The sequence below is a fragment of the Numida meleagris genome, chromosome 1 (assembly GCF_002078875.1).
Source record: "Numida meleagris isolate 19003 breed g44 Domestic line chromosome 1, NumMel1.0, whole genome shotgun sequence".
NCBI lineage: Eukaryota > Metazoa > Chordata > Aves > Galliformes > Numididae > Numida > Numida meleagris.
In genome coordinates, this window is record NC_034409.1 from 107,499,821 (window position 1) to 107,526,711 (window position 26,891).

Sequence of the window (26,891 nt, forward strand, 5' to 3'; positions counted from 1 at the left end):
AGACTGGACAGGGCTCTGAGCAACCTGATCTAGTGTATGTGTCCCTGTTCATTGCAGAGAATTTGGACTAGATGACCTTTAAAGGTTCTTTTCAACTTGAACGATTCTGTGATTATATGACACTGTGAAAAACAAAAGGCATGACAAAAATATGCGTTAACGTAATGAACCAGACCCTTGATCTGGTCAGCTTTAACACAAGGGAACTGAGTTTGTTGTTGTCATTCAGCTGGCTGAAGACCATCAGCTTTGATTTCTGTAATAAGGTGAAGGATAAAGATGAGAGGAGAGAGGCTCATACCTCAGCCTACTGGATGGCAGTCTCTAAAATTCCTAGGTTAAGCCTGTCCTTTGATTTTGGCAGATGTGCTTTCTTCAGAGGAGATTTTGCACTAGCTCACTTCCCGTTGTTTGCCAGGAGAGCTGTTCCTATATCCTACCAACTTTCAGGCTCAGGAGGATGTGCTTAGTGTTGGCTTTACAAGTTTGGTTGCTGACAGGGCGGGGGTAGCATTGCAGATCCTGGTCATAGTCCTGGCACATCATTTGTCACCCTGCTGGGGTGGCCCTGCTGTTAGCACACAGGGAGGCTCAGCTTGCCTGCATGGGTTGCAGACACACCTTTTGCCCACAGAGCCTTTTGTCATCTTACTCAACAGCTGGCTCAAACTTGCTGCAAAATAACTGCAGCTAGTTCCTGTTACAGTACCTGTAATAAAGGATCAGTGCATTTTTGTCTCTTTTGAGGGGCTTCAGCTAGAACCAGAAGAAGCAGGAGGAATTCTACAACGTTTTAAACCGACCTGAATGAATGCTGCCGCAGTTTCCCTATTTCCCTGCATGTCAGGGAATGTAATGCGCATATGTGCACAAGCCTGACTTCTCCTTTGTGCTGGCTGACTGCTGAGTGAGCTGCTGTAGGGAGCTCACATGGAGACATTTTTTTGTTTGTTTGTTTTTCCAACTTCTCTGACAGCTTGGTGCTTTGTGTGGCACTGATACTGGGACAGGGGAATCAGGCTGGAACAGGGAGTGCTGGTCAAGTGTTCCTGGCAACATTGTTCACCTGCAGGCGATCTCAAGTTGGAGGATTCTCTATTCCAGGCTGAAAACAGTGCAGGCGTTTTTGAGCAAATTCCAATCTCATGAATGTTTATGATATGTTAAAATAGATCTTTCTAAGGTGGGTGATTGCCTATTTGTACTCTTTCTGGGACAAAAGCAGTGTTTTGATGTCAGCAGGCTTTGGATTGTGTTCTAAGCGCATCTTTTCCTTCTGCTCCCTCTGCTTTACACTAAGCTGACTTCTCGAAGTAGGTTATGCATGATAAAATTTAGGAAAGATTGCAATTTATATTGACTTAAAGTTCTCTGTTACATTTTTGATGTCTAGAAGGTTAGTTATGGTGATGACTTCTGTCTATTCAAGATCATCACGGCTGAAATATTATGATTAGAAAATATTACAATACCTTGATGAGAATATTTACTTACCAGGTTTTCTTATTCAAAAATTGCCAATTAACAAAAACAGAGAGAAGAATTTGCCACGTAGCGGCTGAAGGTACAAGGGAAAAAAAATCTCAAGGGAAGTCTTCCAAGTTTGCAGCGTACAATTGCAGGGCTTGTGGAAGGTCTTTGATACGCATTCTGAACAGCAGCTAAGGTTTTCCCAAGCACGTAGCTGTGTCACCTAAAATTTGATACCAGCTGTAGATGGCTCAGCTTCCTCCTGGGATTCGCTTCATCACTTCATTTTCACGAGATCAGTGGTAAGTCTTGAAGTATGGTGCTGACAATGTGAGTTTGTGTCTGGGATAGATTATTTTGTCCCCTTGCTCTATTTTTGCCTTCTTATTGGTTGGTATATGCAGCAGAAAATGTTATAGGCTGTATAACAAATGTTGCTCTCATTTTAAAAGTATTAGTCAAGTATGCTAGAGGGTAAACTGTTGTGACCCTTCCTGTACAAGATGTATATTTGAAAGGATAAATTTCACGTTTTTATTTTTGAACTCTTGAGCACCCTTCTGAACTAAGATTATGCGTTTTAACCAGAAGTGTGTTTTCTTCCCCATAAATTGATGTGTGATATAGACCTTTAGAATTATGGTTTTAGTTCTTAGTACTGTAATATTTTAAAAAACAAACAATCCTGATAAGTGGATGGCATTGGTTCTTGTGCTTTCTAAGAGATAAGACTGAATTAATTGTGTGTGAATAACAAAAAAAAATAACAAGTGGAAGACCAAGCACTTCCTATTTAAACAATTTATCACAGTATAGCAGCAGGGACAGTGTCATTATGACAATGCCTTCAGTAATAGGGGTGAATAACTCAACTCACAGTAAAACTCTTTTTTTTATTAATGTCTTTGAGTATGTCAGAACTATAAAACAAGACCCTTGCTATATAGAAGTTTGTAAGACAGGAGTTGATTGAAGATTAATTAAAATTAGGGACCGTATTGAGCTTTGTGATATCAGATCTTTTTAAGTGCATATGCAGTTCTATTTGCAGATTTTTACATTAGGATCAAGGCTAGAAAAAGCCAGTAGGTATACTCTGATCTCTCTGCATTGTTAAAAGTAGAAACCCACAAAACACTCAGCTTCTTAAAGAGCTGAAACAAAAGTGCTGTAGGTAGGGAATAGAATTGATTAGATTGCTGTGTTTGCCTAATGCTTGCAGTGGCAGTGACCTTATAATTCATAGGAACTGCAGAGAAGGACCCCAGGGTGCCAGTGAAGTATGAGGGAAAAGTCCTTCCAATCCCAAAGCTGGAGAATTATGTTCATATGCTCCAACTGACACCACATGCAAGCAGTATCTGTCCACACTGCAGTCTCTAGAAATGGCCAATTGCTGTTGTTGCAGTGGAAGGTGAAAATAAAGCAAAAATCCTAAAAGCAGTATAAGGAAAGAAAAAGGCAATAATTCACAATAGTTAAAATGACAACTCACCCATCATTTATGTCTTAACAGAAAGCTTGCTGAAACCGTGAAATGTGAGATCTGACTATATGTTTAACGTTCAGCTGTCTTTTCATAGCCCCTGAAGGAAGGTTGTAAGCATGCAAATCAGCTCTGCAGATTCCTTTGTTGTCCTGTCTCTACCTGTGTATCACAAAGCTCCCTTCCAAAACCAGATCAGAGCAGGTGCTCTAAAGAAGTACTACTGCTAGGGTAGTTCTTTTGGCTGTTATAGAATGTGAAAAAACTTGTCTTCACCTATTCCAAGATTACCAATGTGTAATGTTTTATGTAACAGCATTAAAAGTAAGTCATATTTATGTATTTTTGTATTACAGGTATAGAGCCTTCATTTTTACTCTCACCTTCTTTTTATATGCCAGCTTCCATTTATCAAGGAAACCTATCAGTATAGTCAAGGTAAGCAAGGCTGTGTTGTTTAAACATCCTTCTACTGTTATCAAACAAGGAAGTACTCTTCTTTTTCAGTGTATTCTATTGTAAAGGGCAATGTTTAACTTGGAATGGTTTTAGAGATGAAAACCTGATGAAACTGGCACACAGGTACATTTACGTAATAAGCTTTAGTGAGACCACTCCTAGAATGTTGTGCATACTTCTATTCTTTGGGCTTAAGACTTGGAACAGTTGTGCCTGCACTTAAGACTGTTCATGTGAATAAATCCAGTGTGTAGATATGTAACAGGTAACATGTTTACTCTCTTATATTTGAGAAAATCTTCTTGTAATTGGTAACTAAAATGTGCTAAAATTCTACTGATGTGTACATGACTGTTCCAAGTGCTGTTGAGCATCATAGTTGTCTGTACCCTTGGGACTCCTTGTTTTTCACTTCTGTTGCCAGTGAAGCCAGTGACAAGATGTTCTCTATACCTATGTTTTTTTCACTCTAATCTCATGCACCTGTAACTTGTCAAGGACAAATCAAATCTGCCAGTGCTCTTGTATATAACTGGTGAGTAACAGTGGGTATGGTAGTTCAATATTAGTGAAGAATTTTGAAATTCTGCAGTTAGAAACACCAGTTCTCTATGTCATATAATTACTAGCCACGTGATTACTCTTTGGTGTAATTGTGGCTTCACTCAGAAACAGCAATTAATAATGCCTTAAAATTTTACTGATTTCATTGTGTTTGACACAGGTTCACGTAGAATTATTAAATTTGTTGTTGTATGGAGCATAACAAGGGTTCTGTTGGAAGTGAATTTTCCATTTTCAAATCTCCTTTCTGTATCAGGGAGAACTGCATAAGCATTGTGCTGCTTCACATGAAGTTGAACTCAGCTCCCTCAGAGAATATGCTGCCCGGGTTCAGTCTGTCAAAAAGCTGTCTAATGCATCTCAGTGTGGATGGGAGCCATTCGGTAAGACATTTTTTTCCCCTTTTTTTCCATAATAAATGCTTATATTAGTAATCATTTTTTTCTGCCTCTTGCTATTCTTTATATATGAAGAGATTCAGGCGTTGTAAATGGATGTTTTTTTCAGTGTTCTCATTGGTTTCTCCAAAGAAAGTTAAGATTTAGCTTACAGTGTCTTGCTTCCTTAAAGTCACTTAAACAGTTGATGTTATTTTACCTGTTAGAGCTATAAGGTGGTTTCAGTAGAACCGTTTTTAGCCAGGATATGGGACTGAAGTTTAGATACGTCTTTAAAATGTGTAAGGGACAGAATAAAATAAATTGTTATAATTTTGTGCTGCTCAAGTTCAAGGTCTAGCAGACACTGAAATTAAATTACTTGGTGTTTATCCAAACTGGAACTTTTCAGTGTCTTTATTAGGAGAAAGAATATTTTTTTTCATCATTCTAATGGAGAAATCTTGGGACTTAATTGAAGAATAGAATTGAGAACCTACTGGCTAGCTTATCAACCTGTCTTTTTACTCAAAAAGAATATTTGCCTACTTAGAAAGACACTTCAAATGTAATTGTACTGGAATTTAATGGAGATTTTAAATCATTTCTTGTCTCTTTAATCACTGCCAAGAGCATCAGTGGAGTAGAATAGTCAACTCCAGTCTCTCTAGCCATGAGTAAGCTATTCTAATTACTCTTTAATTAGCAATTTAAAAAAATCCGCTCTTATAAACAGAATAAGAGATCTTAGCTCGTGGACAGAATTCCATGTACTAACTGCCTGCTGCAAGGTAATCAGCCTACTGAAATGATGTAGTCTTACGTTTCCAAATGTTGTGGGGTGCAGTAAAGCTTGATTGTGCTTTCTTGTCCTTAACCAAGGGGAGACTGAGCTTACTTGTCTGAAATACTAGTTGACTTTATTAATATCGAAAACTTCTGAGCTCTAATGTCCTACGTTCTTCCATGAAGACATGTGTTGTTGCAAAGCTGTCTCTTTGAGATGGTGCTCTGAAGTTGTTCTTTCAGCTCTGTTTTCGAGATGGCATAGCTGGCAAGCTGGAGTGCCGCTGAAAAAAAGGGTGTTTTAATAACAGTGACTTTATTCTCAGAGTCAGTGGGAGACATACGGACCTGCTGGAGCATGTGTGGAGGTGGGCCCCAAAAATGAACCAAGGGATGGAACACCTCCCCTATGAGGACAGGCTGAGAGAGCTGGGGAGATTCAGGCTGGACATTCAGAAATACTATTTTTTTGAAAGAGTGGTCAGGCACTGGAATGGGCTGCGCAGGGAGGTGGTTGAGTCACCGTCTCTGGAGGTGTTCAAGAAATGTTTAGATGTGTTGGGAGACGTGGTTTAGTGGGATTATATTGGTGGTAGGTGGATGGTTGGACTGGATGATCTTGTAGGTTTTTTCCAACCTTGCTAATTCTATGATTGTATTATTCTAAGAGGAGGCTCCGGGTGGCCTGTCAGTATCAAAAAGGGGGCTATGAGAAGGAAAGAGACAGACTTTTTAGCAGGATCTATTGTGATAGGACAAGGGGAAATGGTTTCAAGCTAAAAGAGGGGAAATTTAGACTGATACAAGGAAAAAGGTTTTTAGGCTAAGGGTAGTGAAACACTGGAACAAGTTGCTTGGAGATGTGGTGCATGCCCCATCCCTGGAGACTTTCAAAGTCAGGCTGGATGGGGCTTTGAGAAACCTGATCTAGTGTAGGTGTCCCTGTTCACTGCAGGGGAGCTGGATTAGGTGAGCATTAAAGGTTCCTTCCAATTCAGACGATTCAATGATTCTTTGAATTGTGGCTCCTTGCAAATGCATACAGTTATCTTTCTCAGTATGAGCTCAGGTCTCTTGAGACTAGACTTTTTTTTTCCCATCTGGATGGAGTTCTTCCTGCTGCATCCCTCCATCTCACAAGTTCCATTTTGTTGTGATTATGGTCATTACTTGTACAGAGCTGAACCTCATTTTTCTTTTTTTAAACCAGACTTCTGTCACTGTGCCTTATGAGAAGTTAGAGAATGAAGTGCAGAAGACTTTCCCATTCAAAAAACTATTTTATTTTATTATACGTTCAAAAAACGTATTAAGACGATTCCTTAAACAGCCTGTATGATGATGGATTTTTTAAGCTGTTTTTGCTTTTAGCACCACACATATGAAACTTATCTTTCCACTGCACTTTAAAGAAGACCCTTTTTGATTTAGTTGTTTGGTTGCTTTTTTTCCTTTGGTTGGGCTCTTGTTTGTTTGTTTGTTTAAGGAGCTATAAGAGTAGGATACCTTGCAAATAACTGCAAATAAATTCCTTAAGTGATGTTTTGAGCAAAGCAGAATTAAAAGTGAACCTAGAAATATTTTCCTAGTATGCTACAAGCGAGAGTATAAATTGTAGAGGGTTTTTTTTTGTTGTTATTGTTAAATGTGTTTTGCATAATGCATGCTTAAGTCCCATTTAACAGTGCTCATTTAAAATTAAACGTCCAATGCATGTCATTTTTCTTATAATATGTAAAAAACAGTTGGAAAAATTGTTGGTACATATAAACTGATGATTTATTTTGAAAATATATTCTTAGATAAGAATAACTACAAGCAGTTACTGGGAGCACTGGATTACTCATTTCTTTGTGCATATGCAGTTGGAATGTATTTAAGGTAAACCTCACTCTCTTGGAAACCTAATCGCTTAATATAGGAGGCCATACTATTCCCAATATATCATCCTATTCTACGGTAAAGTTTCTGATGAAGAGACTGAGAACTTGGATGTCATTCTCCCATCTCTGTGCTAGTTGCTGTAGAAAAAGATGCATCTTCCTTAGTTCCCTGTGGTATCATACATGTTGATGTGCAGAAAGATTTTTTTACTCTCCCAACTGCCTTGTGAATGACTGCTTTTCAACTTTCAGTCTAACCTATATTTCTTTGGGATGCACTGGGGTTGGGATGCACATCCCTAAATTTTATCCATGTCCAATATGCATCTGTAGACTGAGGTGATGTGTCCTGTAGTGAAAGGACAGTAGCAGACGCTATCAAACCCATCCATTGGATATGAGCTGCCATTTGGAGATGCCTCTTTTTCTTCATCAGAAGTGGAACCCTCATAACTAAAGTCATTAGTAAGAGAGATAAGTCTCATCTTAAATGGCTGGAGATGTTCCCACACTATGGGCCATTTGGAAAATTATTCTGTAAGTCACTTCCAGTGAGCTTCAGGTGAATATATCCCTGAAAGATTGTTGTGCAGATGTTGGCAGTTAATGAACATGAAATGTTTGCCATTTTATTCTGTCAAGTGCTTTACTTTACCAGTAAAGTTTCCCCTCAACAAGAATTAAGTGACACAAAATATTATTTACTCCTGAAAGCCTTATGATCCATTTTTAATTATGGCTTTTCTTTTTCTTTCCTTCCACGTTTCAAGTGGAATAATAGGAGAACGGCTCCCCATCCGGTACTATCTGACAGTTGGAATGCTTGCTAGCGGGCTCTTCACTGCAATGTTTGGATTGGGTTATTTCTGTAATATACATAATCTGTGGTTTTACATAATGGCCCAGGTAGGCATGATTTTCTTTCGATAGTCTGAGTTTCCATGGTGCTTTTTAGATTTGTGTTGTTGTTTCTTTCAAGTTGCAAGCCATGATTAGTGGTTAGAGGGGAGGATATGTAGGCTGATATCTGTCATCAACAGTAAAATACAGAAATGATAGAGTGGATAGCCCCAGGTTTAAAAAAAAAAAAAGAAAGAAATCTTTGAAAACAAATTAGTATTTCAGTCTGTGTCAAATCTGTTGATCAAATCTTTGCAAGCTTTGATGTGGATGAGTTTTAAAACAAATGTATTTACTTCTGTCATTCTGCCAAGACCTGAATGATTCATCCTGGCTTTCTGTGCAGGAGAATTACATTTATGTGGCTAATGATGGAGTCTCCCACGTTGGTGTGGCTGAGAAACTGGCAGCCTCTTTAATAAAATTTGTTGTGTGGGATTTTTCAGAGTGCTTGTAGATCTAATCAGGCATCACAAGAATATTTACCATTGACCCAAAATGGAATTTAGATCGTGACCAGGAAATGATTAACACTTCTGGGTCATTTGGGACAGGTTTGCACCTTGTGCTGTTGCTTTCTTTGTATTATCTCGGTTGTGCTTTTACAGCTGGCATGTTTGCATGGTATGTGTAACGTGACTTGCAGCAATACATACTTGAGCACTGAAAGCTTTCATAACCATTTCGCCAAGTCCCCTGTTCAACTGTGTCAGTGCCCCAAGGCTGTTAGCCTGTGTGGTTTCCAAGACTGGAGCCAGCTCCCTTAGGCTTAGGCTGCGTGCTTACCAATGCTGTGCTGCATGATGTGGACAGTGAGTCCTGTAACGCAAAGGTGTGAGGTTGCTTCATTTTGTGTTCAGTTGCTCATTGTGGATTATCATATTGTAATCTTTGTGTGAACGAGCAATTCTCTGACAGTGAGCTTCTAGGGATTGAGATGAGTTAGGATTCCCTTACGATCTGTGCAACTTGCAGGCTGAAATAGCTCTTACCTCAGTCTGAATACAAAACATTACATTTCTCCTCTTGGCTTACTTGCATATGTCTTTTCATCATTTTAAATCTAATGTACAAAGTTGTCCAATCTTCATGAAAGCTTTTTTATTGTTTTCACTTCAATTGCAAATAAGCTTTGCCATATGTTCAAATACAAAGTACTGTGTAGCTCTTAGAGTTTGGGGAATTGGTTTGTCTGCTCAGTTCTGTGAAATGTGATTTTTGGTAAGCATGTGATTGAATTTTAGTTTTTTGTGGTTTGCATGATTGCAAAGATTTAGGGACAGGGAAGAACCTCTGTGAAAATGTTTCAACTTGTTTATTCTTGAAAAATAATGCTTTGGAAACCTCCAGTAAACTTCTGAAATCAGAGCATTTTTTTTAGTCTTCCCAACACAGTGCTCAACAGGAATTATGTAGGGAATTAACTTGTCATAGACTATGCTTATTTATTATTATATATTATTTTTATATACTTTCAGATAGCTAACGGGTTGGTGCAAACTACTGGCTGGCCAAGTGTCGTTACGTGTATTGGCAACTGGTTTGGAAAAGGAAGGTAAATAATACGTAATCCAGACTTTTGGAAGTACAAATCAATGCATTTAAGGCTGTAAGATTATAGTCGGTGTAAGTATCTATCTATTGCTTCAGTGATGTTTTGGGATAAAAGACAAGTTAGGTGGATCCTTGACAGGCGTTTTCTGGTTAGCTTACATTTCAGTTTGAAGTATTCTCTTTCATGTCAAATTAGTGTTACCTGGTAACTCCTTCGTTTGATGTTTAATTTTTCAGATGAATTGTTTTGGAATTCTTGCAAATATTATCAGTCTAAAACCACTTCTGATAAAGGCTGTTATCATGCCTTTTTAACGTGTTTTCATCTGTGTTTGAAAGCACTTGTCAGAGTATAGCTCTAAAGATATCTTTTTGTCTAATATATTCTTTCTAACGCACTTAGAAAAACCTGAAATTTAATTTAAAAAAGAAAATAGGTATCACAGCTGACTTAACCTCTCTTTTTGTCACTTTCTTTAAATCCATCCTTTTTTTGTTTTTTTTTTTTGAATCCTGCATAAAGATCACTCTTTATGCTTGTTTTATCATACCATGCAGAAATCTTCCATGAATTTTGTGAGAGCTGCATGCCAAATTTATTGGTTCTGATGATGGTTGATGCCTGTAGCATGTAGTAATGCTACTTTAATGCAGTCTGTTGTAGGTATCATCAAAGGAACGTTATTGTCAATCAGTTCCAGGGGAGGACATATGAAAATCCAGTATAAGCTTTCTATGTAAAATTGTGGGACAGTGGAAAAAATACAATATCAAACTACTGAAAAGAATCGACGGGTCTGTGTATAGCAGATGCATTCAGTTGTTTTTTTTTTTAATGCTAGAGCAACAGTCTTTGGTTTTAGGAGGCTGCATAATGGACTGTTGGATAGAGCTCTGGTCTGATGTCACTGAGTTGGTTCTTGTTTTCACTTTGCTACAAATTCCTTGAAGCGTGAGCAGACTTCTTGGATCTTGTCTTCAACCAAAGAAAAAGATTTATTTTAGTTAAAATTAGGTTGTTCCAGGTAAACTCCTGCTGAAGGCAAGGCAGTTTTCCCAAGACTTACAAGGAAAAAAAACCTGTTAAATGCCTGTTGACTTCAGCAGAATTTTTGTGATTTACACTGGTTCTGCTGGAGCTATTCTGCAGCAGCTCTAATCTAGGATTTCCAGGCTGACAAGTTTGGTGCATCTATGAGTCAAATTTGTGCAGTGTATTTGCAGGACTTCCATTCACAGAAGCACTGGACTTAGATGCCGCATAGCATAAGCATGCTACGTAGATGTTTCTATCAAAGAAACCCTATCTGGAAGTATGCAAGCCCCAGTGGTGCCGTTAAATGCAGGATGAGTTCTGTCATGCACAGAGAGGTTCTTGGAACACTTCTCTTAGTATTTAGGTGCTTTGAAACAGACAGATGAAACACTAGCGTAAAGAAGTGGTCAGTTACAGATCAATAAGATTTCAAATATTTCACAGACACCATACTTCTCTCAAGATTGCTTATTGTTGGAATAATAAGAAATGTTTGTGGGGCTTGTTTGTTTCTTTTTAATGCAGGAGAGGTTTGATCATGGGAATCTGGAATTCACACACATCAGTGGGAAATATCTTGGGATCCTTAATTGCTGCTTATTGGGTATCTACGTGCTGGGGTCTCTCCTTTGTGATGCCTGGTGTTATCATTGCTGTGATGGGGATTGTTTGTTTCCTCTTTCTTATTGAACGTAAGTGCTTTAGTATGATATAACCATGAAAGTGCTCGTTACGGGCAAAGAACACCACTGTTCAAGCTAAATGACCCGGGGCGTAGTAATAGCTAACAAATATTCCTCAAGGTACACTAATACTGAAACAACTTTATCCTAGAACAAGGTAAAGAAAATTATGTGTATGTCTAACAAGTTCATACACTTGGATTATCATACCTGAGAGTAACACTTCAGAATTCAGTCCACTGTTCTATCTTTACTTCCCTGTCTTTATAAACTCTTCAGGTGAGTCACATCTTAATAGTAGAATATCCCACCTGGCTGTAATGTATGTTCTGTGCTACCGTTTGACCTATGACATCCATATTCTGTTCTACAAAATAAAGAAATTGCCTGATAAGAGCAAGTTCTGTGACCTTAAATTAGAAATAAAAAAGAAATGCTTCCAGTTGTCTCTTTGTAGACTTAGAGATAGTAATATGAGTGCTTATTTTTCTGTATCTGTCCTGCCTGAGGACATAAAAAGCTCTGTAGACACAACTAAAATGATGTAGTGAACTAGGCTGCCAGATAGAACTTTCTATGGTCTTAGGATGGAAAGGGTACCGTGAAGCATCCTTTTCTGTTTCTCTAAATGTACAACTAAATGTTTATATGAGAACTACTTTTGTGTTGTCTGTACTGTTGGCTTATTGGTAGTAAATTACACTACCAATAAGTGTTTTAAGAGAGGTTATTTATGCTTTCTTTCATTATTTACTGTGTGTGTTATTGTATTTCAGATCCTAAAGATATAAGTTGCTCCTACACACCATCCAGTGTAAGTGAATGTTTTTTCTGTTGACATTTTTTTGCCTTCTAATATTCATGTTTATGGTAGCTCTGGTAATCAAATAATCTTCATGGTCCTTTTGTGCCATGCTGTTATAACTCACCCAAATTTGAAGGAATTGTTGGTCTGCTGTGCTTCAGTGATAAACCAGAAGCTTACTGTCTGTCAGAGCAGTACAAACCAGGAGATTAATGACTTTGACCTAAGGTTTTGCAATGGATGAACTTAGCACAGCAAACTGAGTAAAAACTCTTTATTTCTCTTTGTGCTATTTTCCTCAACTCTTCCTGAGTTTATTCAGAGTGTTTTGACCAGCATCCTCCATTCACCTTACTTGCTTGGATAAGAGATAGCTGCCAACTATGGCCTGTGAAGGATATCACTGTTAAGAACCCTGTACTGGGCACTGCAGAAAGTAGAATGCAGGCAGCCCTTTACCTGGTATATGGTCTATGAACCATGCATCTCTGAGCTTGAACAAAAGGTGAGATATTCCTTTGGACAGAAGGAAGGGCAGCAGGAATGCTTGACTGGGGAAAAGAGGAGCAAAGAATGTGTGTGAAACTGGGGTTCATAGAATCATTAATGTTAGAAAAAAACACTAAGATCATCTAGCCCAACCATCGGCCCATCACCACTGTGCCCACTAAGTTGTGTCACTCAATGCCACATCTACAGTGTTCTTGAACACCTGCAGGGATCGTGACTCTCACCTCTTAACAACACTTTATCTAGAATCATAGAATTAGCTAGGTTGGAAAAGACCCACAAGATCACCTAGTCCAACCATCCACCTACCACCAATAACCCCACTAAACCATGTCTCTCAACGCTATATCTAAACGTTTCTTGAACGCCTCCAGGGATGGTGACTCAACCACCTCCCTGGGCAGCCCATTCCAACAAAAAGGTGAAGAGACTAGGGCAAGCAGTCAGTCTGTGGCAGAGGGTTTTGTTGTGGTTCAATACAGCCTTTATTTAACCTAGGCTAACTGGCATTATTACAGACTATATTGACATTACTGAAGAACTGTGAAATGGAGAGAAAAATAACTTGTACTTGGTGATATTGGTCACATGACAATGCTGTGTTGTATTTTTTTTTTTTTGTGGAGTCACAGAATGATTTAATTCGGAAGGGACCTCAGTAAGTCATCTGATCCTACCCTCTGCTCATAGTGGGGCTGACTTTTACATTGGATCAGACTCATTAAGACTTGTCAAGTGAAATTTTGAAATCTCCAAGGATGGAGATGCTGTTTATACATAGATTATTTCTTTTTAAACATCTGATGAGTTTTAGAATGTATCAGTTATGCAATTCACTGCTGTCAAGACAGTCTGCGTGTGAATCCTTAAGCTTTCTTCGTGTAGCTAAGCATTGCATGTGTTCTTCCTTGTGCCATTGTGGCAGCAAAATTCTAGCTTTCAGTCGCTTCTAAAGGAAAATCCTTTTGTTTAAATATTTAGTACAAGGTTGTTCAAACACTATTTAAAGTAGTTTGGTAAGTAGGTAAGCTCTGGTACTGAGATGTTTGCCCCGTACACTTAACACAGAAGTTCACTTTTTATGTGTTCAAAATTAAGTAATGTAGAAAGCTATGTCAATGACAAAGAGATGTGCCTTTGAAAACTTTAGGTGCTATGTGAGAATCATAGAATGACTTGGGATGGAAGGGACCTCGAGAATCATCAAGTTCCAACACCCCTGCCACATGCAGGGTTGCCAGACACTAGATCAAATATACTAGATCAGATTGCCTAGGGCCCCATCCAACCTGGCCATAAACACCTCCAGGGATGAGGCATCCACAACCTCTCTGGGCAACCTGTTCCAGCACCTCACCACTGTCTCAGTAAAAAATTTCCCCCTGACATCTAATCTAAATCACCCTTCCTTTAGTTTAAAACCATTCCACTTTGTTCTACCACTATCTACTTGTGTAAAAAGTTGATTTCTCTCACGTTAGTAAACTCTTTAAATATTGGAAGGCTGCAATAAGGTCTCCCTGCAGCCTTCTCTTTTCCAGGCTGAACAAGCCCAGTTCCTTCAGCCTGTCTTCACAGGAGAGATCATCTTTGTGCCCTCCTCTGGACCCTCTCCAAAAGCTCCAAATCTTTCCTGTGTTGGAGGCCCCAGACTTGAGTACAGTACTCCAGCTGAGGCCTCACGAGGGCAGAATAGAGGGGGACAGTAACCTCCCTTGCCCTGCTGGCCACCTGGTTCACAAGGGACCACTTTTCAAGTTTATTAAGATGCCTTTGCGTGGCATCTTTTCCCTCTGCTGTATCAATCACACCACTCAGCTTGGTGTCATCAGCAAACTTGCTGAGGGTGCACTCAATCCCATTATCTGTGTCATTGATAAATATGTTAAAGAGTACCAGTCCTAAGACAGACCCCTGGGGGACACCACTCATTACCGGCCTCCACCTGGACCTAGGGCCATTGACCACAACCTTCTGGCTGCAACCTTCCAGCCAATTCCTTATCCACTGAATAGTCCACCCTTCAAATCCATCTCTGTCCAAGTTTGAGATAAGGATGTGGTGGGGGACTATGTCAAAGGCCTTGCAGAAGTCCAGGTAGATGACATGAGTTGCCTTCCCTTTGTCCACTGATGCTGTCACTCCATCGTAGAAGGACACCAGATTGGTCAGGCATGACTTCCCTTTGTTAAGCTGTGCTGGCTGTCTCAGATCACCTGCTTGTCCCTCATGTGCCTTAACATGTCTTCCAGGAGGATCTGTTCCATGATCTTCCCAGGCACAGAGGCGAGGCTCACTGGCCTATAGTTCCCTAGATCTTCCTTCCTCCCTTTCTTGTAAATGGGAGCAGTATTTCCCTTTTTCCAGTCCTCGAGAACTTCACCTGACAGCCACGACTTTTCAAATATGGTTGAGAGTGGCTCGGCAACCACATCAGCCAACTCCCTTAGGACCCTGGGGTGCATGTTATCCTGCTCCATGGACTTGTACACATTCAGTCTCATGAGAAGTTGATTTCTTTCTTGATTTGTGTAGCTGTAACCCAAGAGGAGGGAGGCAATTCAGGCAGAAATAAAAATAACGGACAAGGAAAAAGGATGAAAAGGAGAATATTTAGAATACAAACTATATTACAGAATGTAACAGTATCCTCCTGTTGTTGTTCCGGAATGTGTTTGCAGGTTCATCTCTGTTTCATGTTCAGTAAGGCTTTGGTATGTGTTTCTACTGTAACTGAAACGTAGAGCAGTATTTCGCTCCAGGCTGTTTCTCCTTTGATTCCTAGGGACCCACGGGCAATCAAGTCTGCTACATTTTCAACTAGTTGTTTGGAAGAACAAGAGAGCAAAAATAGGTCTTGGGGTTTCCCGTGTGTGAGAGCAAATCAAGGCTGTTGAGGAATGTGTTAAGAGGCAAGGTCCTAAGGAATCCCATATGTATTTTCCTATAGTGGAGGATAATTATATATGAAGACTGTCTGCACGTATATGTGAACTATACCTTCTGGTTGCAAGTAACACAGATAAATTGTTCAGGGATTATTTCTGCTTTTTACCATGTCTCCCCTTTCCTCTCTCCCTCCCCAAATAATTTTAGATAGATGGATTTTTATGTTGTAAATTCTCTCTTTTTCTTGAATAGTAACTGATGGTGACTTTTCTACTGTCTCTTATTTCTTTTTCTTTACCAGTTAATGGATTTTTTCCTCATATGGAAGTTTCCTGATAAAGCTTCTGATTACCTTTAATGGTCTGTGGAACTCCTATTCTTAGTTTGTTACTATGAGATAAGCTGTACTTACAATGAGCTCTGTATTTTTCATTTAATTCTTTTTAACTTATTAAAGGTAGCTTCTGTCAAGTATGAGAATAGTTTATATGACTTGTAGAGATGCCTAGCAGGAGGCATTTTTTCCTTTTTATGTAGTTCAGAAGTGTTCCAATGAAAACTTAGCTGATTTCTATATTACCTAGAGCATAATGTTTGCAGAATTGGCTCTTAAGCTTTATGGAAGTAAATGTTTGTTATTTGTTTCTAATGCACTTTTATTGGAAAGCATGACTAAGAAATTGTGCGCAATAGCCTGTTCGTATGTCCAAAGGAGCTAATATAAAAAAAAATGGCATTCAATATCTACTTGTCATGATGCTTTTAACTATAAGCCAGTATTTTAGGCATTTTTTAATTTTTGTTTTTGTGGTTTTTTCCCCCTTCTGTTCACCACACTTTCCCCTTTCTGGGACTGTCCTTTGACCTAATCTTCTCTAGGGCATCAGTGAGCTCACTGCACCATGTGCAGTCTCATTGTATAGCAATGCATTTGGCATACTGTTTCCCTGGAAACCTTACTCTGCATGACAAACGGCATCACTTCTTCCTTCCTTGTTCTGTGTATTCACATCTGCAAATATTCTAGGAGTTTATGAAGTACTTCCTTGCCTGCCTCTAATGGTTCTCAGATTCTCTCTTGGGAAGCTGTATACCACTTAAATTGCTTAAATATCTCACTTCAGACCTGTGTGGTCTACAAAGTACATTGGTCACAGTTCATGCTCACTATGGGGAGAATGATTTTAAAAGTTAAGGAAATTGATAAGAATAGAAGTTTGAGAAGATCTCCTAAAAATGCAGATGTGTTAGTGACCATATCTGATTGCTAAATTGAAAAAAAAGATTGTTAATTGAAGGAAGGTTCATGTAATAAGACAGACTCTGTTATCACTGGGAACAAACTTCCAAACATGCTGAACAAGGGTTAAAAATTGCTGGCATGCATAAAATGGTAACTGTCATTTTGTGCTCAGTCATCTAAGGTGACAACCAGAACAACTCATGCTTTTGCAAATAGGTAGAAATTATTATCATTAATTAAGAAATTAAGGAAACATACCTGTTTGTTTTGTTCATAAGGCTGTAGCTCGTCACTTTGGGCAAAGGTTTTGGTTGGGTGCAGGCAGCTGTGCCAGTTGGTGCCAACAGCTGAACCTCTAAATGGAAGAATGAGGCTGGTTAAGTTTAAAGACAACTGAAATAAATAGGGGAGAATTTAAGATATATTAAGGTTTAAAGATTAGATTAGTCTCTCTGTGATATCGCTATCTTAGATGAATTTGGTCTACTGTTTATTTGCAGCGTGATCATGAGCCCAGTATTTCTACAGAGTTTGTAGTGGTGAGTAATCTGATTTCACTGAGTTGTCCAGAAGAACAGATGGAGAGTCAAGCACAGACCTCAGCTGTGCAGTTCTCATTCCTTATTCAGCAGTTCCTTCAGTTGTGCTTTGTTTGCTAGTATTCACATTGACTGATTTATGAATCTGAAATTTGCTTCAAGACATTTGATTATGATAAAGAGCTTTTAAGTACTACAATTGGAAACTTAATCTGCAGTGTTCCAGAAGGATATACCCCTGACAAATGCAAGGAAGAAGTCAGTGGGCTTTATTATACGTCGATGTACTATTTATCATCAAAATTGAAGGAAAGGTTTAATGGCATTTGTAAAATATGATTATTTAAATCTTTTTTTATTGCTTCTAGTCTTCTCTTCCCCAGAAGTATGCATATTCATTGCAACATGTTCATGCAGACTTACCTTTATTTTCTTGGAACTTTCTTTAACTTGACATTGCATTTCCAGGAAACCTAGCTCTTAAACTCCTGTGGCAACATGCTTGTGCAGTTGGAAGAAACCAGACTGCAGTTTTTATCTTAATGAAAAGAAGGAAGATGTTCCAAGTATTAAATGTGCAGCCTCTATCTCTAGTCCTTATCCAGAGACGTTTCCTTTTTACCACAGTAAATCTTATTTTTGCAAGTCAAATGAAACAGTCTCATTTTTTTTTCTCTGCTGAGATGCTGAATAAAGGTGTAGGTGACTTTTCTACAGATAATGGATTTTTTTCCCCACAGATTGTTATAAATCACTTTCTGACAAGAGTCTAATTTTCTATAAGATAAAACTTAAAAACCATGGGTGTTATTTGTTTGTTTTGCCAAATGTATGGCCAAGATTGCTTGTGCCTCAGCTCTGAATTGTGCAGCACAAATTTAGATATTCATCTGCACCTCTCAGAAGTTTTTTGCCCTCTTAGGAGAGTTTGATTGATGAAAGGCAGTTTGTATCAAGAAAACTGTATTATACTTTCTTTTATTTTTGTTGGGCAAGAGTTACCAGGCGATTCATTTTGAATTAAAATGTTCAGTGAGGAAGACATTCTTTTTTTGATTTGTGGTGGTTTCCCCTTTTTTTTTTTTTTATGTAGCATTCAGTATGTGATTTGACACTTGGGAAGCAGATATCTCATTCTTGAGGAATGTGCAGTTCCTCTAATGGTGTTAGTAATAGGTTCTCCTTTCCTAACCACAAGCCTACTTTGAAGCTGTGTATTTATTTCACTGGGCAAACCATAGTCTCCTTAGGAAATCCTTTTAGGCCAAGGATCTCAGGATAGTGTTTTCCAAGGAATGTAATTTTGGTGGAACTGATACAGTAATGCACAGGGCAATAAATAAGTGTAAAAAGCAGTACATTAGTTCACGTCTGTTTGGGGCCTAAAGCACAAATTGTTGCCTTGATTTCTTTTCTGTGTATCCAAGAGGCACTCTGACTCTTCAGTAACCCTCCAGAGGCTCCAGGAGCACGGTCTCTTGTCCACATCTGGGTTGGAATGGATTGAACTTAAGCTAATGGAATAAACTTTCATCTTAAATGGTTAGAGAAATAAAGAAAAGAAGTTTTCCTGGGAAAATATAATTAAATAGTCATCATGGGTCATTTCCTTATGAGAAAAAATGTTAGCAATGCCAAGGAAGGTTCAGAAGAGAAGAAAGCTGGTAAGATGGTAAGAACATCATGACTGTACTCTAAATTCAATATAAGGCTGTTGTATAAAGACAGTACAACTTAAGCCTCCAAAAACATTTTTAATTACATTTTATGTATATTGCTGTAGGTCTGTGTAAGAGCTTAAACGCACAACACACACAATCATTTAATTAAGGATTCTTCACTTGGGATTATGCTTTGTTTATGTTGTTATGCACATAGACTTCATTTGTAAAGAAATGTTTAGCACTATGTAATCCTTTACAAAACAGGTAACAAAACTGTGAGGGGCTGTTGTTTTCCTTTCAGAGTTCTAAAGCATTCCTGAATGGTGCATCTCGATTCAGAGTCCAGATGCCAACCTTAAATGCCAAGGAAACCAGCAAGTCTCAGGTAAAATGAAATGTATTATTGTAAAATTGTATACTAGACTTCCTAGAGATCACATGGGAAATTTACAGTAGATTTACTGTTGGTTAAGGTTGGTTTTCCTTTTGTAATGCTGAAATCCACTTTCCTTTCTGTACACAAATGTGACATCAGATAAGAGAACTAAGCATTATCTCTCATAGGTACTGCAGGAGAGATGAATAAGATAGCATGGTAACTTATTTGATCTTAATTTGTGATCTTTGTGCAGTTCCAGCAAATGTAATGCACTGCCAGATATTTTCAAGATAACCCATGTGAAATCCTTTAAATACTCAGTGGATGTGTCTGTCTCTTCCCTTCAGTCTCACTTATCTCCTTTTGTAATGTAATAAATGTATGTACTTACAGGTGCATGCATGGAGACGGAGTTCTAAATATGAGCAGTTATTCACAGGAATAATGCGTAAAGCATGTAACTGTAATGGCTGGTAATTATCACTGGAAACTGAACTCTGGAGGTGTGAATTTATAGGCAAAAAGGATTTTAACTAGTCATGAAAATTAACTGAAGGAATTCTATATGAAATGCTGTATTTGTATTCAGTACACTTCACACATCATACCCTGAGAGGATGGCCTTTTACTTATTTTTTTGTTAACACTTCTTCTTTAAGACTTTTACAGGAAAATAGAAACTTCCTGGTCTTTTCATCCTTTGCCCATAAAATAACAATAGTTGTTCACAGAGTAATAATCAGCATTGATGGAAAGGTTTTGAACGTTTTAAGGAAACACTCTAGCAAGTATTTTGATTGGCTCTCTGTAGCTCCTGCGATCAGTGCAGCTTAAGCCTCCTTCAGTGGCTCAGAATAAACATGAGTAAACCCAGTACAGAGTACCACTGAGCTTAGTTAGTGTACCAAGTTTACTCATGTTCGTTTTGAGTCACCTAAGAGCAGTCTCCAGCCCAGAAACCATTTGTCGGTATAACTTGACAACTAGCTGGAAGATAAGGAGAGAAGACTTAAGAATCTAAGTAGGTGTCTGTAGACAAGTCATGAAGACAGAGCTGAAATATGGTCCACAAATTAGTACACAAAGATTTCTCCGCTATCTCTGGTAGAACCTCTCACTGGCACCATTGTCAGCCTGTGCAAAGAGTCTGCATAGCAAGTGGGCAGAGAAGGTGCACTCCCTCTCGCACTGACAACAAAGCATGAAGGCACTTAATGGCAATCCTTTCAGTGTTCCCTTTTTTTTTCCCCACCAGCTATGTTATGTTTGTAGTATAGAGTACTAACAAGGTGGGTTTTGTTGTTGTTTGTTTCTTTGTTTTTGGTGGATTTTTTTTTTAGAAGAAGGAAAAAATGGGAAAAAAAAATCCATTTTTTTTATCATTGCCAATAACAAAGGATAGTCTTGCTCTTGTCTAAGTGGAGTGAACACCTCTCCTTTTTGCAGCGGTTGTGTTATGGTGATGCTGAGATAGTGACCACTGTCAGCTTTTCTGCCTGTGCAAACAACAGTTGTTCTGCTCCTAAGAGCTGACCTGCTCCACGCACATGGGAGTAGCAACCTTGACTGTTTTGTTTTTTTTTTAATAACCTCTGCAACTACTGTAAAAAGCAAATACTCAGGATATGCAATGATTGTGGCCTAGGCCATGTGACCTGGATATCTCCATGTGTTTGTAACTGATTATGTCAGATTGGTCTCTTAAATATAGTACAAAATGATGGGATGACGAATCTTTCTCCAGAGATCCAGAGTGCGTAATCATACTCCATGACAAACTGACAAGGCTGAACTGCGGTATCTCTGCTAAGCACAAATTGATGTTTTTATTAATTATTCAACTACACGCAAGGCAAAAATTCCATTTTGTTGGTAAAAGTTTCTAGTCTGAGTTACTAAATAAGTTATTTGGATTTCAGTCACTTCCACTGCTATATTTAACCCTAAGTTTCACAGAGGATAGAATCGTTTGAGTTGGAAGGGGCCTTTAAAGGTCGTCTTTGTCTAAAGTACTGCGTATGGAATGACATCTCATTTTATCTTTACTAAACTACAGCCAAATATATGTGAGGCTTAATTTTGCACTAAAGCTGTATTCAAAAGCACAAGAATGGAAAGGCGGAAGACAGTACTTAGACTACATTTATAACTTGTAGTAACACACAGCTTGGTAAGCTTCTCAGAGAGCAGTGAAAGTGAGGGTAGCTGTATCCTATACTTTTTCTTACTTGGCAAAGTAGTGCTATTAATAACTGATTTTTTTCAACTGTAAGATGCAAATTTCCAATTCTGTTGTGAGTTCACTTCACTGTGGTTAATGAATAAAAAGAGTAAGCTATGTTCATGGCTAGACTGGGACAGCTTATTCGTATTGAGTGATAACTTTCTCCACTAATAGTTTTAGCAGCCAGTGGAATTCTTATTAGAGTAAAATCCTTCCTAGTGGTAGAAAAGAACTCAGAATTGAGTTCCTGGGCAATATTGGTTAACGTCATTCTTAAAATTTGTGAACTGCAATGCTCAAGTGAGGCAGAGGTGAAAAACAATCACTTGACATAAGACACTCACTGTCCGTAACTCAGTTGGAAAGGTGGCCTGACCTGTATTTTAATCAGTGAACAAGATGTTACAGAATCTGAAAAACGAGCTTGATATTAGTACAAAAAAAAAAAAGATAATAATTAGTTTTGTACAGAAATGTGTTGTAGATTTTCAGTAGGTCTTCAGTTGTAATTAGATCACATTTAAGTAGCGGGACAGTGGAAAACTGGAAATGGTTTTGTTCCTTTAGGCCATATTGTGATATGGTAGGTTTTTTGCAGCTTGAAATAAGCCGCAATAGAATGAAAATTTGATTCCATAATTAAACAGGCAAGCGTAAACCATCAGACTTATTTCACCCTGTTTTTTTTGTATACACTGTTTATTTTCTCTATATCCTCTATATCCAAATTAAGATATTTAAAAAGTTGTAACTATCTGTAACAAAATAGTTTAAGAAATTATTTTGGAATGATTCGCTAGTTTGATATGTATTTTGATACATTGTTCTCTTCTTTTGTGTATGGTGCTACTGGGGGGAATTGCAGGATCCAGAGATGCAGCATTTACTTATTGACAGTGAAAATTCCACAGCATCACAGAACTCCAGCACTGTGGTCAGTGGGGAAGGCAGACATGGGACATCAGCTATCAGCTTCCTTGGGGCTTTGCGAATACCTGTGAGTATATGCGCTGTTCTTGCCTGTTCCTGTAGGAATCAGGTTTTGTCTCCGTGTTTCCATGAAGTTCTAGATGAAGTGGTAGGCAGCATTAACTTTGCATCACAAGCTTTGATTGGCAGCTCTGTTGTACATAGGCTGAAGCAGATTTTGATGCACAAGACTAACATTTAGACTCCAGTGTCTGCTCTTTTTCCCCACCTCACTATAATTAATACTATGGCAACCTGTAACATGAAAGTTCACTGCTGTCAATTAGTGATACTTGTATTAAGAATGGAAGAGCAGGCTAAGCCTGTAAGTATTTTTTTTTTAGGGTCAGATCTTCCTTCTATGAATTGTCTTTTACAGTTCTCAGCATTAAAGTATTCATTTTAAAATCTCTTATATGGTTTATATTGACAAGTTTGAGATAACCCAAGCATTCAGACCACTGCTAAAAGGAAAGATAGGAAATTTCCTGTAGTTCAGGAACGGTCAGTCTTGATTGTACTATCAGCTTGAAGTCTATGACCTTCAATGCAATGCAGATGTAAAAAAGAATTATACCTGAATTGATTTGGACCAGGTGTAAAGGTAGAGGAGAAAGTCCCCAGAACCCCACCACTGTATTCCTGCATCCTCTCACTCTGCTAATCTGATCTTCTGTCTCAACTGTTTTTCCCATGGCAAAATGGAAAAAATGGGTAGAAAAATTGCTTCTAGAATTCTCTGCAACTCCACAATATTTTTCCTGCCATACAATGGTATGTGAAGTAGAGCCAGTTATATACATGTTGTCCTTGCAGTACACCATACTAGGGATTTAAAAATGCCTGTCATCAACAAGAAGATATCAGGGTGAGGGGAATGAAGATAGGTCAGCTTGACACTTTAGTTACATCTCTGTGCAGTAAGTATACCTTTCGTATATCCAGCAAGAAAGGAGATGGAATAAATTAGTATTTGAAATAGGCATCTACCATGTCTATAGTGTGTTCTTGCTACTTAGTAATTTGAACTGTGTCATACCAGTTAACTGGCTGTTTTTTAAAGAGTGTGACAATAAGGGACAGATCGTAAAGCCATCTGAAATATAGATCTAAATAACATAGAAGTATGTCCATTTCTCTGGAATATGATTGCACCTTGCTATTACGCTACATAGGAAGTCTCTAAGTTAGGAAAATAAATGATGCAGGTGTCCAAACAGTAACAAACACTTCCTGTTTATTTTAGCGTTCTCTCTGTTCAAATCAGTGTAATTAAGAGACTGTATACAAGCAGAATACCGTAGTATGCTCTGATTGTAAGCATTCTTTTGCCAAGGGAAGATTGTCTTTTGGGAATTCTTGAGAGAAAAAGTGTAAAATGCTTCTTACAAATCATTTCTATAATGGTCTTTGAATGTAGATAACAACCATTTTCAAGATACTGACTTCCTCTTTCCTTTGTTTTCTTAGGGAGTCATAGAGTTTTCCCTTTGCCTTTTGTTTGCAAAACTTGTGAGCTATACTTTTCTCTTCTGGCTTCCCCTGTATATCACAAATGTGGGTAAGTATCACAGTAAGGGGAAACAGAATTACGACTACAAATGTCTAGAAATATGGGCTTGAAATAAACAAAAGAATAAATATTACTGTTTCTGAAATAGGCCCTCTTTGCTAGAGGAGCAGGAGCATTGTAAGACACCAACTGACATATTCTGCAGTTTTATGAATTCAATATTATGAGAAGATATTAAAAAAAAAAAGTGGATTGTCTTCAACAATTCCAGTCTGCAATGCTGTGACTGTGGCCCTTGCAAACCAGTTATTTAAGTGTTCTTTAAATTACCAAAGTGCCTTACTAAAATCTAAACAAACTTATTTATCTGTTCACTAGTGCTATTTTTCACTGCAGTGTACAGAGGAAGGAGTTCTCCCTAGACAGAGAGTTCTTGTGAGTGATGATGTGACCTTTAAATTCTCAGCTAACAAAAATGCATTGCTGACTGAGTGTAGCAGTAGCAGACAGTGGAGCGAGACAAGTTCAACAACCTATGAAAACACACTCAGCTGGAAATACTGTAGCTATCGGCTGTTGTGTGGGCTCCAAGTAACCAGTGCTACCTTGAAAGCAGCTGGCTGGTAATAGAAGATATTTATCAACAGTCCTCCCATGTGTTCTGTAGCAGATTTATTGTTGGTGAGGTTATAGTAGCGCCATTGACACCACTGCTTTAGCACATGCTGCTCTTTCAAGTGTATTGCAGAAACTTTAAAAAAAAAAATACCAAAAGAGTTTAGAATTTAGCTGCTTTTGAAATGCCATATTTAACACAATGGAACTTGAGTTGCCAAACTTCCTGATATTCTTCTGGAAATCTGACCTACTAGTACATCAGTAACTGCATTAGATTAAATGTAAATGTATGCAAACAGTGGTCCTTGCTGTCAGTAACAGAGTGTGGACTTGAGGAAATCATTTGTGTCTTCATAGTCTACAGGAACTGCTCAGCAAGTGCTATGCCAAGCATGTGGCCAGCCACCTAATGACTAATATTACTTGGCATTTGATGGAGGCCTCCAGGATGAGGCTCTGTAAGTGATCTAAGTGTATGCTAGTGATGATTTTAGAGCCAAGAGCCTCACTTAGGAGCATTCATTAGTTCATAAGTTTGTGGCTGTTCACAAGTTGGAATATTGTTAAGCCAAACTTTTAACAGTCAGCAGTCAAGTCTATTGAGTAGACTTTATAGCAGAAGCATTAAAATGCCCTGCCATGGGTGTCATTGTATGCAAAAGATTGTATCACTGAATAACTGGCTGTGATACCCAACAGAAGTCTGTATTGAGATATCTGCTTTTCATAGTCTGAAAGTGAAGAAAATGGTTTTGATTCCTTTTGTTGCTGTTTTGTTTTTGTTTTGTAATTGTCACCAGAGCACCTTGATGCCAAAAGAGCTGGGGATCTTTCTACACTGTTTGATGTGGGTGGAATCTTTGGTAAGTTTGAATATCAGTATTTCATCCTCAATCAGACCAGTTTAGCAGAAACAGTGGTACACACAGCTAACATATATTAGTAGTCTTCTGTCTTATATCCCCTGAAGAAGAGTGGCAGTAAGGTACTAGAGAAATAGGTTGGACGTTGAAATCCTTGTTGAACATCTTCAAATTGAACAGATCAGGGAGCCAGTGATGTTGTCCATCTTAGACGGAGCCAAATACTATGGAGTTTTTTTAGCTACATCATGCATAATAGATGTTCTGCACCTATGAGCTGATCTGCTCCAAGCACACTGGAGTGGCAACCTTGACTGATTTTTTTTTTTCTTTTTAAAATAACATCTTCCACTACTGTAAAAAGCAAATACTCAGGATATGCAATGATTGTGGCCTAGGCCATGTGACCTGGATATCTCCATGTGTTTGTAACTGATTATGTCAGATTCATCTCTTAAAAATAGTACAAAATGAAGGGATGATGGATCAATCCTTCCCCAGAGATCCAGAGTGCGTAATCACACTCCATGACAAACTGACAAGACTGAACTGCGGTATCTCTGCTAAGCACAAATTGATGTTTTTATTAATTGTTCAGCTACATGCAATACAAAAATTCCATTTTGTTGGTAAAAGTCTCAAGTCTGAGTTATTATCCTGAGTTACTATCACTGAGTTTCTGATTTCAGTCACTTTCACTGCCACATTTAACACTATTTAAATAAGTTTCATAGAATGGTAGAATCATTGAATCGTTTGAAGGAGCTTTTTTAGGTTGTCTGGTCCAGCTCCCTGCAGTGAACAAGGACACCTACAGCTACATCATGTTGCTCAGAGCCCCCTCCAGCCTGACCTTGAATGTTCTCAGGGATGAGGCATCCATGACCTTTCTGGGCAGCCTGTTCCAGTGCTTCACTACCCTTATTGCAAAAAATGTTCAGAGCTACCTGTCTGAGAAATGAACAGCCTTTTACCATAGACAGCCCTGGTTAGGTTTGCTGTGTGATTTTGTGCAAGAGACATTCCATAAGGCACTACCTAAAACACATCTTCTGTTGATTTTTTAAATTATTATTATTTGTAATATTAGTAGCTGGTAGTTTGCATTGCTACTGTTAAAATAGTTCAAGTTTTGAAGTTGTTTCAGTAATTTAGAAGATAAACAGTGCTGCTGCTGGAGTGACTTATGTGCCCTAAGATAGTTTTAGAGTGCCAAGCTAGACTTCCCTTTATATTTTTTCTCATCTTCTGCTTCATGAGGGTGCAGGATCTCCCATAAATCCTGCATCCTGTCTAACAACTCAGTACAAATGTTTAAGATACTGCATGGCAGCTTCTAAGATTATAAGTGCCCAGATGGTTCCGTAGTGTCTTTTCCTAAACAGTGTTCTTTGTTGGTAAGATCATGGAAGTGCCACTGACACCACTGTTCTTTCAAATGTATTTCAGAAGCTTTTAAAAAAAATAGCAAAGGCTC

At 38.4% G+C, this 26,891-nt stretch overlaps 1 protein-coding gene across 10 annotated transcripts in view; it reads left to right on the forward strand.

Annotated features, from left to right (window-relative positions):
* SLC37A1 (solute carrier family 37 member 1) overlaps nt 1–26,891 on the forward strand; it is a 39,473-nt gene that overhangs the window by 2,724 nt on the left and 9,858 nt on the right. For 6 of the 10 annotated variants that reach the window (XM_021406404.1, XM_021406449.1, XM_021406413.1 and 3 more), the window contains 13 exons: nt 1,535–1,772; nt 3,313–3,394; nt 4,236–4,362; nt 6,945–7,023; nt 7,796–7,931; nt 9,404–9,480; nt 11,041–11,207; nt 11,975–12,012; nt 17,146–17,184; nt 19,150–19,233; nt 22,317–22,448; nt 23,891–23,981; nt 25,352–25,414. In XM_021406404.1, coding sequence (XP_021262079.1) covers nt 1,717–1,772; nt 3,313–3,394; nt 4,236–4,362; nt 6,945–7,023; nt 7,796–7,931; nt 9,404–9,480; nt 11,041–11,207; nt 11,975–12,012; nt 17,146–17,184; nt 19,150–19,233; nt 22,317–22,448; nt 23,891–23,981; nt 25,352–25,414 — 1,171 coding nt within the window. In that variant the 5' untranslated portion in view covers nt 1,535–1,716. Of the gene's footprint in view, nt 1–22; nt 1,184–1,497; nt 1,773–3,312; nt 3,395–4,235; nt 4,363–6,944; nt 7,024–7,795; nt 7,932–9,403; nt 9,481–11,040; nt 11,208–11,974; nt 12,013–17,145; nt 17,185–19,149; nt 19,234–22,316; nt 22,449–23,890; nt 23,982–25,351; nt 25,415–26,891 lie in introns of those variants that run through there. The other 4 variants (XM_021406441.1, XM_021406427.1, XM_021406436.1 and 1 more) reach the window with 4 other exon arrangements.